Source organism: Passer domesticus, chromosome 1 (genome assembly GCF_036417665.1).
Source record: "Passer domesticus isolate bPasDom1 chromosome 1, bPasDom1.hap1, whole genome shotgun sequence".
In the NCBI taxonomy this organism is placed as follows: Eukaryota; Metazoa; Chordata; class Aves; order Passeriformes; family Passeridae; genus Passer; species Passer domesticus.
In genome coordinates this window covers 4,112,107-4,123,750 of record NC_087474.1, presented here as the reverse complement: position 1 = coordinate 4,123,750, position 11,644 = coordinate 4,112,107, and the positions used below count along the sequence as shown (strand labels likewise).

Below are 11,644 nucleotides of genomic sequence, written 5' to 3'. Positions count from 1 at the left end.
CCCAGGGGACCACAAATTGAACTGAAAACATTCTCTGGTTTGGAGTGTGGGTGTATGACCTGTGCCAGAGGCATCCACTTAAAAAGTCCCCTTATTTCTGGAGCTCATGATGAGACAAGGTGGGGACACAAATTCCAGCAGCTTCCCACCTAAATCAGACTCCAGCTTTGGGTCTAGATGGCTGTGGGTGCCCAGCCAGGGTCTGAACTTACCTGGTGATTTTATGGGCAGGAATGAAACCTCAATAATTGGCAAAAAGCTGACAGGAGGAGGGAGGGGGCTTCATCTCCTCCGCTCTTCAGTGTCAGCTCTCCAACTCAACACCATCCCCATTTGCACATCAGCTTTTAATATTTAATTGCAGCTCTGCCAAGGGACTTTGCCTCCTCTCCTGCACAGGAGGGGGAGAGGAAGGAGGCAGCAGCGTGGTGCTGGAGAGCCCCAAGGAGACTATCAAATGGCAGATCTCAGGCAGAGGGAAGCGCTCTAGCATGTAAGTGATTTTACACAAAAACCCCTCCCAGATCACAGGAGATGGAATGAATTAATATCAGAAAAATGCTGTAAACCCTTAGCAACTGGGGGGATGCTGTGCTGGCTGTGGGAACTGCTCAGGGTGGGCTGAGAAGGGTATTTCCATCAGCTGCCTGTATTTAAGGGAAAGGAGGGATAGGGAATACTGCTCCCTAACAGGCTCATTTTGCCACGAAGTAAATCCCTGGTGGCCCTTAACCTGGGATTGTTTAATGTTAGACACCACCACAAAAATGGGAAAGAACCCCTTAACTGTGGGAGGTGGGAGCCTGTGAGCTGACAGATTTGCCTCTTCTCTAACACCATGGGAAATGACCTGGAAAACAAAAAAAAAACACAAAACAAATTAAAAAAAAATTAAACAACAAAGTATTGTATTTTCCTCCCTCCGGTCTTTATTTCAGATGTCTTAACAGGCATGAGAAGGGAAGCAGATATTCACAAGTTGCTGAATGACATTCTTATCCCCTGAAAATCCGTCCCTTTGGAGTGCATCTGGAAGTGGACACCCAAACATGGGTGGACAGTGACTGGACACTGAATAAATAATATTCAGGCCAGAGCCATGGAAACTGCTGATGAAACACTTTTTTACAAGCAACGTGGCTTTTAGAACGAATACTTTCAAAATGTAAATACAAGTACTTAATAATCCCGTAGTTCAAATGTCTGTGTCAGTAATTAAAAAGCAATTACATATAATTTGTAGGTCCCCAGAGCTCTGTCTACATTCAGAAAATGAACCCCAGATGACCTAGTGTACTTCCAAGTGTCAGATCAGTCACTGCAAATACAATGCCTGAGACTTCTGCTGCACATTTTTGAAGTCTGGAAAACAAGAACATTTTTGGAAGAAGAGGCCAAGGGGTACTTAAATCTCCAGTAACTGTCTGAATCCAGAGCTGGTTCAGGTCTGTGTGACACTGGAAACATCAGAAAATTTTAACTGATTATGCATATGCAAATTGCATTAAATAATTTATAAATTATTTAAAGCTAATTTTCTTCACATCTTTTCTTCCTTCACATCTCTCACTGTCATAGAGACGAACCTGGGGATCTAAGAGAATGAGATAAGTGGTAGACAGAGTAGAAAAGACCAATTCCCTGCATTGAGTGTGATTTCATTTAACTCGTGCCTGCTTTAACCCTATTTTGTTTCTCAAAAGTGCATCTCAGTGATGAGGTTTTCAGGTGTATCCGTGAAGACAGCATTTGTTCCACAGCCCTCTGCTGATGCCCTGAGTGGAGATGCAGACACCAATTTTTGGCCTCTTTTCCCTGAGTCTTCACATCCAGCACCGTAACCTTTGCTCCCTTTTTTGCTCTTTCCTTCTCTGTTTCAATGCCAGCAGACAGAAAACATGGAAAAAGCTGAGAGGCTGAGGCCAGCCCAGTCCTTCCCTTCCCTGTGCCATTCTCCAAGGAGCAACCCAGAGCTCAGGACAGTTCTCCTGAGGAAAGCTGTGTCTGTCTCAGAGCTGGTTGCCAGGTGGGTGGTGTTTAATCTGTGGCTGAAGTTCACCTCAGATCCGAGGGGTTCCAGGGAGAACCCTCCCTCTCCACCTCTGTGACAAACAAACCTCACTCAGATAAGGTCTTTCCCAAGCACAGCATCCCAAATTGTCAGGTCTGAAGTGAGAGGTGAGTGTTTTCTGTCATGAGTGTTCCTCTCTGTTCTATTTTACGTCTTGAAAGACAAGTCCTGATTTAAAACCCAGACACACACAACAATCTTCACTAAATAAAATGACACGGAGGAATTTGCCCTTGACCCCGAGGGCTGGAGCATTCCCAGGTGGACAATTAAAGTTTTTAATCTTGGTAGTTTTAAGGTGCCACAGGGGAAAAGAGCAAATGCTGGAGAGATGAGCTGATGGGGAGGAAAGAGGGGTATGGGCACTGCATCCTCTCCTGGTTTCTCTCAGCTGTCTCTTTCCAAAAAGCTCCAGGGAGAATCACATTTCAGCCCAAGCCTCTTAAGGGCTGATTTCTGTTCTTGTTACAAGCCATAACTGAGATCAGAACAAAACTCTGCCAAGCATGAGACAAGATTAAGAACAGAACCCAAAGTGCATCTCCCTCCATGTAAGAGTGACAGAGCAGCTGTCAAGTCTGTATCTTGAACTTCCCCGTGGGACAGTTTGGTTCCAAATATCCCAAAATTGGTTCATTTCCACTGCAAACAGCCATCTCTCTGACAGAGTCTTTGGAGAAAGCTGAGAGTGCATTTCCCAGAGCATGGAAGAGAAGGAAGGTGGTTTATTCTGCAAAAGTCTCACTCACCACTGTGTTATATTAGGTCAGGTACCCACCTGATAAATCCCTTTACATGAGGCTAAAGCTGAATAAATCACCATTCTGGAAAGCCTGACTTCAGCTCCAAGCTATAAATCAGCAAAGTGCAATCACACACCTCGTTCAGGCAATGTAACCCCCAACACATCCCCCACCAGTGGGGACGTGGATGCTCCAGGGACACTTCTGCATGGAGCTTGAGAGGACAGGGCTCACAATGGCTCTGGCAGTACAGCCCTGAGTTAAACCAGTCCTCTTTGGCAGATTTCTCACCTCTCTGTCACTTCAAGCTTCCCTTAACAGCCTATTGGCTTTGATATTTTCCAGAGGGTATGGGAAGGCAGAACAAGCCTGTCCACAATATGCAAAAATAGATTCAGGCTGAAAAGGGACTCAGGTGCCATCTCCTGTCTTCCCTGCAGGTACCAGCGCATCCTGAACGGTGAAAAAAACATGACCAAGCAAGAACATGGCAAGGTGAGAGCCAAGGGTCAGAGCTGTTGGTGTGGGTTGTCCTCACAACATAAAGCTGCAGTTCTTGGCAATGAGAGACAAACAAAAACCCAGCATTTTCTGCAATAACCAGTGCTGTTCTGAGAAACCTCAAGACAGGTCAGACCCAATTGCCTCTCAGTATGTACAGGTGGACTGGCATACATCAGATGCTCCAGTTTGGAAATTTCATGTGTAATATTCAGGAGTGAAAAAAAATGTGGAGGTAGAGAAGACAATCGAGAAGTGAAGGACCTGGCAGAGGGTTTAGTGCTGGCTGGGAAGTCATGAAGGCACCCAGAGAGCCACACTGGGCTGGCAGGGATGGTGCTGGGGCATCTCTGCCCTCCTCCACCACCAGCTGGAGGTTTTTTGATGCTGCCCTCTGCATCTCAAGCTAGGTGCTTGTGTCATTTCTGCCATTCTACTCCACCATTCTAGCACTTCCTTGGTGGCTTTTACTGTAATGGGACTTTGACATCAAGTTCATGGGTAGATTTTACATTTAGGGGTCTGCAGTTCAGGATCTTAGATGGGATTCCACACAGCCAGAAGCTGTGACTGCTGTTGTCACATCATGGCAAAGGGACACCTCCCACCTGCCAGTGTTCCTCATATTTTGATTGCAAACTCACTGGCATAACATGCAGTTCTCAGCTCTGTGTTTGCTCATTTGACCCTGCTTTGTGACAAGGGGCCCCTTACAACCTGGAATAAAAAGGAGGAGATAACAGAGTGGCAGCCAGATATTCCGGACTTTATCCAGCTTTTCTGCTAAAACTGGGGTTGATTCCCACTGGCCACAGAAAGATAAATTCCACCTAATTAAACAAAAGGCAGAATCTGAAGTTTTTTATTTTCAGTCCAGGTTTCTAAGAAGAAACTGGAGATTTCTTATTAAATGATAGAGAGAGGCATTTTCTCCTGTTTGGAAACACATTTTCATAGAGTAGGAGGATGGAGATGGGAAGAAGGCAATGATCCAAGACAGGAGGATAACCTCAGGCCATATTTTTTCTACTCCAAGGTTTCTTGCATGTTCATGGACAAGTTGGGAGGGTCACCAGAAAGAAAAGAGATAAAACAAGCTATTGTGTCCTTAAATTAATTTCAGAGACCATAGAAAGTGAGGGGGATACTCTTTCATTCCACAAAGTTAGAAAATCAACAGATGTAAAGCTTGAAGTAGAGGGGCAGGAAAGAAATACTTCACATGGTTTATTATTGATATTATATAAGAACCTATTTTGATTGTTTGGATTTGGTTGTTTGTTTTGGTGTTTTGGGGTTTTTTAGCTCATGGAAGCAAGATATCCATCACAGAACAATGCCATTCCAGTGGGGAAAAACTGCGCCTTACCTCGAAGTCATCCCTGTGATATGTGCCCAAGCAAGCCCAAGGAGGGTGTTCCCATCTCTAAGACTGGTGCTCCAGCAAGGAATTTCAGAGGACTCCTGAGCAGCTGTGACAGCCCTAAAACCACCCCACACTGTGCTGCACTGGAGGCACCATCTCCCAAAGGCCCTTTGAGGAGGAGGGAGGCTGATCACACCAGCATCCTGACCACAATCCAGCCCCTGAGCCTGGAGAGCAAAGCCCACAGAGACCCAGCCTTCCTTTCCCCTCTCCAGAGCATCCAGAGGAAGGCACAATGGAGCCCTGCCACCACCACAGGGAAGGAGTCTGCTGCAAAGGTCAGTAGATCTTCTTCTTCAAAAAGCTCTGGAAATACATTTTATCCTTTTAATTCCTGGACTTCATCACACACTGATGTGAACCCCTAAGCACAGGGGACAGTTTTCCCTCTGGATGTTTATGTCTAGTGCCATCCAGCCCTGGGTGATTTGATGGCACCAGGGGCAGGGGTCAGACGTTCAACAAACTGTTCCTCATGATGATCCTGCTCCTGGAGGGAAGGACTTGGTAGGAAAGGGCAGCCTGCAGAGAGACCTACATCCAGAAAACATGGGAAAGTCTATCAACCATGTTGATATCATCTGGAATATTAATTATGGATGAGATCCTCTCAGAAATTATCTTGTTCCTCTCTTTGCTGTGTGATATCAGCCCACATGAGGGACTCATCCTTCACTGGGAGAGCAGCAAAGGGCAACACCCATCACTACTGGGTTTGAGACACAGAAATCATTGTGGGAGCTGGTAAAGGAAATGGATGGATAATCCTGTCTCAGAAATCAAAGACAGGTAGGGAAAATACCACTTAGTTCTGGAAATGAGGCAGAGCATCAAAAAACTGAAGCACGACCCTTGGAGAGAACAGAGAAAAGCCAAGGCTGGGTCCTGCAGGGAAAAAAGCCACCTTTGGCTCTGGAAAGCCTCTGGTGCTGTTGCTTTCCTCACACCAGGTCTTTGTGCAGTTCTTCTCCTCTCTTTATGGGAATTTACCTGTTTCCCTGCTGTTGTTCCCACGCAGGAAGGGAAGCAGTCCCGGGGCAGGCAGGGGATCATCTCCTCGGTGCCGGATACAGCTGATGACTCAGCCACGAGCAGAAGCTGTGAGTTGGATTTATTTTGGCTTCCAGGCATCATTGCTACCCTGTTTCCACTTCTATAGATGCAGCTGGGAGGGTTCTGCCTGGTCCTTACACGGAGCTGTGCTTCCCACAGAACCCCACAGCAGACACTGAGCAGGCGATGCTGCCTGGGGACACGTGGGTCCTGCCAGGACTGGACACTCAGGAATGTGGCCAAGGATAGGGAGCACAGAGAGCAGACAAGCCCTTGACTGCAGCCCTGATCAGTCCCACCACACAGAGCTGGCAGATCCCAGCACAGCCGGGATCTGGGCCAGTGATGAGTCCACAGAGCCAGGCTGGCTCTCCCTGTGCTGCCATCCCAGCAGTTAAAAATAGCTGCTATTAAATACCAAGGAAGAAATACATCCATGTTTAGTTTGGGATGAGTAATACCTCCCTACACCTCAGCCTTGAGGAGAGGAAGAGGGAGAGGTTCCTTTGTACCTAACTAAGGAGCATTGGCTGGGCTCCTTTTTGAATTTGGCAGCAGTGGTGTCTCAGAGAGTCATCCTTGGCTTAAGATAGGGCATGTAAGTGATCCCTAATGTTATGATATCATCAGGACTAAAGCAGGTCAGGGATATTTCAAGGCAAGACACATTTGTCAAGAGAGAAAAATCCAAGCTTTGCATGGGAAAGAGTAGAATTTTACCAGATTTGCTGTTTGACTTGGTGCTGAAAAAAAACCAGGTCTCCAACAAATCCCATAATGACTGAATTAGAGACTACTGGACCATCCCAGGATTTTTGGTCCTAGATCAGGAATCCAGGGTCCCCTTAAAGCATGTATTTACGATTTGTTCTTTTTTTCTTTCCATTTCTTTCTTGGCTTTCACACAAGAGGGGGAAAAGGTATCACACACTGCCTGGATTTGAGACCCTGTATTTAATTACCCAGTGCATGGGAAAAGAAGTTTCTTACAGGAGCACACAAATGATGGAGTTTTCCACAGCATTGCTGGGTTTCCACAGCATTGCTGGGATTTTTTTTTTTAGCATCAGAGCACATGATGTCACCAGGCTATCTAGCTGAACGCTGTCACAGTTCTGTGTTCCTTTTCCAGTGCCAGGAACGTCTTTTCCCCTGGCTGTCCAGGGTTGAATCATGGCTTATCTTAGAGCCTTACACCACCCCCCAGCCCCTGACTCAAAGACCCTGTAATAGCCATGGCTTCATTGGAAGGGCTTTGTGTGAGGTCCTTCTGGGGAGGCAATTCCATCCAGGGAGCTGGGAATTCCACAGCGACCGCTGAGGTGGGTGCTGGGTTCGCTCAGAGACAGGAGCTGTAATGCTTCCTAAAAAAGTCCAGCAGCCAGCTGTCCCAAATCTCTCAGGAAGCAGACACATCCAAGGCTGTACCTGCCATTCCCATGGAGCCAGAGAGGTGCTGGTGCTCCAGCAGTGACCAGAGCAGGTCTTCCATGGGAGCCTCCTCCCCACTGCCCTTCCTGAGGGCTGAGAGGGGACATCCCCGACTTGGGATGGGGAAGGCAGGGTCAAGTGGTTTGAAGGAGCACAAGCTAAGCACACACCACAGTTCCCAGGGGCTGGGATGTCTGATATGGAGGGCAGACAGCTCTGCTGACTGGAGCTGGGTTTATCAGCAAACACATGTCAGTCTGGAGCTGAATAAGTGCACAAAAAGTCCAAGCACCAGTGGCTGCATCTCTTTCCAGGCACAGCAGAGTCACATCTGAGACACTGCTGCAGGCCTGAGCATTGCTTTTACAACCATTAGAAAAGTGCATTCCCAGGCAGCCAAACCAGCTGGGCACTGTGCCCCTGGTCACACTGGCAATATCAGATCATCTGGAGGAAGCTGCCACCAAGGACGTCACCAAGTCACTGATTAAAGAGGTCCAAGTGGCTGTAGTCTGCAGTAATGAGATTAAACTGGCAGATTTACACAGCAGAACAAAATTCTTCCTCAGAAGGAAGAAGGCAAATCAAGGAACCATTTTTCCCAAAGGAAAATAGTTGAAAGCTTGAGTCCTTTAATATTCAAAAGGAGAAGGCACCAGCTAATTTATTGCAGGTGGAGTCTTCTGAGTACTCTGAATTTAGAAATCAACAACTTCTAGATGAATTTTGACAATCAGAGAGAGGAATTGTGGCCAAGGAAGAGAGGAGAGGGACATGCACACAGGTTTGTGTGAGTGTGTGTGTATTAACACTGCTCCATTATCCAGGGCTTCCAGCTGAAGGGCACACAGGGGTGCTACCTCAGAGCAGAGCAAAGATGAAACAGGAGCCTGAGGTGACTGAAAATTACAGAGCATCCAGGCAGCCCCAACCCCACCTCCAACCCCCCCCTATTCTATTCTATTCTATTCTATTCTATTCTATTCTATTCTATTCTATTCTATTCTATTCTATTCCATTCCAATCCATTCCATTCCATTCCATTCCATTCCATTCCATTCCATTCCATTCCATTCCATTCTGTCCTATCCTATCCTATCCTATCCAATCCTATTCTACCCTATCCCATTCCGTTCCATTCCATTCCATTCCATTCCATTCCATTCCATTCCATTCCATTCCATTCCATTCCACTCCACTCCATTCCACTCCACTCCATTCCATTCCATTCCATTCCATTCCATTCCATTCCATTCCATTCCACTCCACTCCATTCCCATTCCATTCCATTCCATTCCATTCCATTCCATTCCATTCTGTCCTATCCCATTCCATTCCATTCCATTCCATTCCATTCCATTCCATTCCATTCCATTCCACTCCACTCCATTCCATTCCATTCCACTCTACTCCATTCCACTCCATTCCATTCCACTCCACTCCATTCCATTCCATTCCACTCCACTCCATTCCACTCCACTCCATTCCATTCCATTCCATTCCATTTCATTCCATTCCATTCCATTCCATTCCATTCCATTCCACTCCACTCCATTCCACTCCACTCCATTCCATTCCATTCCATTCCATTCCATTCCATTCCATTCCATTCCATTCTGTCCTATCCTATCCTGTCCTATCCCATTCCATTCCATTCCATTCCATTCCACTCCATTCCATTCCATTCCATTCCATTTCATTCCATTCCATTCCATTCCATTCTGTCCTATCCTATCCTATCCTATCCTATCCTATCCAATCCTATTCTACCCTATCCTATTCCATTCCATTCCATTCCATTCCATTCCATTCCATTCCATTCCATTCCATTCCATTCCATTCCATTCCATTCCACTCCACTCCATTCCACTCCATTCCATTCCACTCCACTCCATTCCATTCCACTCCATTCCATTCCATTCCATTCCATTCCATTCCATTCCATTCCACTCTACTCCATTCCACTCCATTCCATTCCACTCCACTCCATTCCATTCCATTCCACTCCACTCCATTCCACTCCACTCCATTCCATTCCATTCCATTCCATTCCATTCCATTCCATTCCATTCCATTCCACTCCACTCCATTCCACTCCATTCCATTCCATTCCATTCCATTCCATTCCATTCCATTCCATTCCATTCTGTCCTATCCTATCCTGTCCTATCCCATTCCATTCCATTCCATTCCATTCCATTCCATTCCATTCCATTCCATTCCATTCCACTCCATTCCATTCCATTCCATTCCATTTCATTCCATTCCATTCCATTCCATTCTGTCCTATCCTATCTTATCCTATCCTATCCTATCCTATCCTATCCTATCCTATCCTATCCAATCCTATTCTACCCTATCCTATTCCATTCCATTCCATTCCATTCCATTCCATTCCATTCCATTCCATTCCATTCCATTCCACTCCACTCCATTCCACTCCATTCCATTCCACTCCACTCCATTCCATTCCATTCCATTCCACTCCATTCCATTCCATTCCATTCCATTCCATTCCATTCCATTCCATTCCATTCCACTCCATTCCATTCCATTCCACTCCACTCCATTCCATTCCACTCCATTCCATTCCACTCCACCCCATTCCATTCCATTCCACTCCATTCCATTCCATTCCATTCCATTCCATTCCATTCCATTCCATTCCATTCTGTCCTATCCTATCCCATTCCATTCCATTCCATTCCATTCCATTCCATTCCATTCCATTCCATTCCATTCTGTCCTATCCTATCCCATTCCATTCCATTCCATTCCATTCCATTCCATTCCACTCCACTCCATTCCATTCCATTCCATTCCATTCCATTCCATCCTTTCCTCTGCTATCCTATCCTATTCCATTCCATTCCACTCCATTCCATTCCATTCCATTCCATTCCATTCCATTCCATTCCATTTCATCCTGCCCTATCCTATCCTATCCTATCCTATCCTATCCTATCCTATCCTATCCTATTCTATCATGTTCCATTCCACTCCATTCCATTCCATTCCATTCCATTCCATTCCATTCCATTCCATTCCATTCTGTCCTATCCTATCATATCCTATTCTATTCCATTCCACTCCATTCCATTCCATTCCATTCCATTCCATTCCATTCCATTCCATTCCATTTCATCCTGCCCTATCCTATCCTATCCTATCCTATCCTATCCTATTCTATCATGTTCCATTCCACTCCATTCCATTCCATTCCATTCCATTCCATTCCATTCCATTCCATTCCATTCCATTCTGTCCTATCCTATCATATCCTATTCTATTCCATTCCACTCCATTCCATTCCATTCCATTCCATTCCATTCCATTCCATCCTATCCTATCCTATCCTATCCTATCCTATCCTATCCTATCCTATCCTATCCTATCCTATCCTATCCTATCCTATTCCATTCAATTCCACTCCATTCCGTTGCATTCTATTCTATCCTATTCTATTCTATTCTATTCTATTCTATTCTAATTCTAATTCTATTCCATTCTGTTCCGTTCATTTCGACCTCTGCACGAGGGGAATTTTCAAAGCAAGGAGAGGAGGGGAAGGAGAGGGCAGGAAACAGCGGGGTCCCCCATCCCGCACGCAGGGACACTCGGGTTTGTTCCAAGGGCTCTCCTGACAGGGGAGGCTCCATCCCCGGCTGGCTGCAGCCCCCAGGCTCTGCTGCGAGGGGGTGCGGTGCCATCTAGCGACAGCGGGGCCGACTCACTGCCATCCCAAAACCGGGCTCCGCAAGGATGCTCCGGGAGCCGCGTCCCAGCCCAGCGGTGCCGGAGTGCCACCCTCCCTGTCGCCGTGACCCGGGGCTTTGCTGCCCTCGTTCCGCCCTCTGCCCCATGGGCTCGGGAGGGCATCGCCAGTGAGCCGGAAAGGTCTGAAAGGCGGCGGGGGATGCTGGTTTCAGATAAAAGGCTGTGCTCACGCCAGAGATGGCTCCGAGTTCAAGGAAGCTGCACTCTTAGATAGAGGCTTGAACAATCAAAATAATCCTTAAAAGCTCATTTCCCTTCCAGCAGTTGCTTTTCATGGGCATGAGAAGCAGGAGATGAATGTCAGCACTCCTGTCCAGCCCTCACTGCTTTGTGCCTCTGCAGGTCAGGCAGGAGGGAAACTTGGGGTGTTTAAGCACAAGATTCATCTTGTGCCCCGACTCAAACACCTCACATCACAGAAAGAAGGGGCAGCAGGGCGTGCCACCCATCCCCTGTCGCCTCTCCCAGCCCCTGTGACCGATTAGGGGAGATGGGATCACAGGCATTTTTTGGGGGAGGCTGCCATGGGAGCACACAGTAGTTCCCAGGGGTTCTTGGAGGGCAGGGGAAGGATCAGCCTCTGCTGATCAGCCCGGCTGAGATCTGCCAACAATCAAAGCAGACAGGCTTGTCCTTCCTAAT

At 46.8% G+C, this 11,644-nt stretch overlaps 1 protein-coding gene across 2 annotated transcripts in view; it reads left to right on the top strand.

Moving 5' to 3' along the window:
• The first annotated feature begins 377 nt into the window (after window positions 1-377).
• The window catches only part of LOC135303092 (uncharacterized), a 46,525-nt gene continuing 35,258 nt past the window's right edge, over window positions 378-11,644 (top strand). Inside the window, exons 1-5 of one of the 2 annotated variants that reach the window (XM_064424490.1) lie at window positions 378-493; window positions 1,890-2,026; window positions 3,255-3,309; window positions 4,621-5,019; window positions 5,760-5,841. In XM_064424490.1, coding sequence (XP_064280560.1) covers window positions 1,899-2,026; window positions 3,255-3,309; window positions 4,621-5,019; window positions 5,760-5,841 — 664 coding nt within the window. In that variant the 5' untranslated portion in view covers window positions 378-493; window positions 1,890-1,898. Of the gene's footprint in view, window positions 494-1,886; window positions 2,027-3,254; window positions 3,310-4,620; window positions 5,020-5,759; window positions 5,842-11,644 lie in introns of both variants that reach the window. The other variant, XM_064424418.1, reaches the window with a different exon arrangement.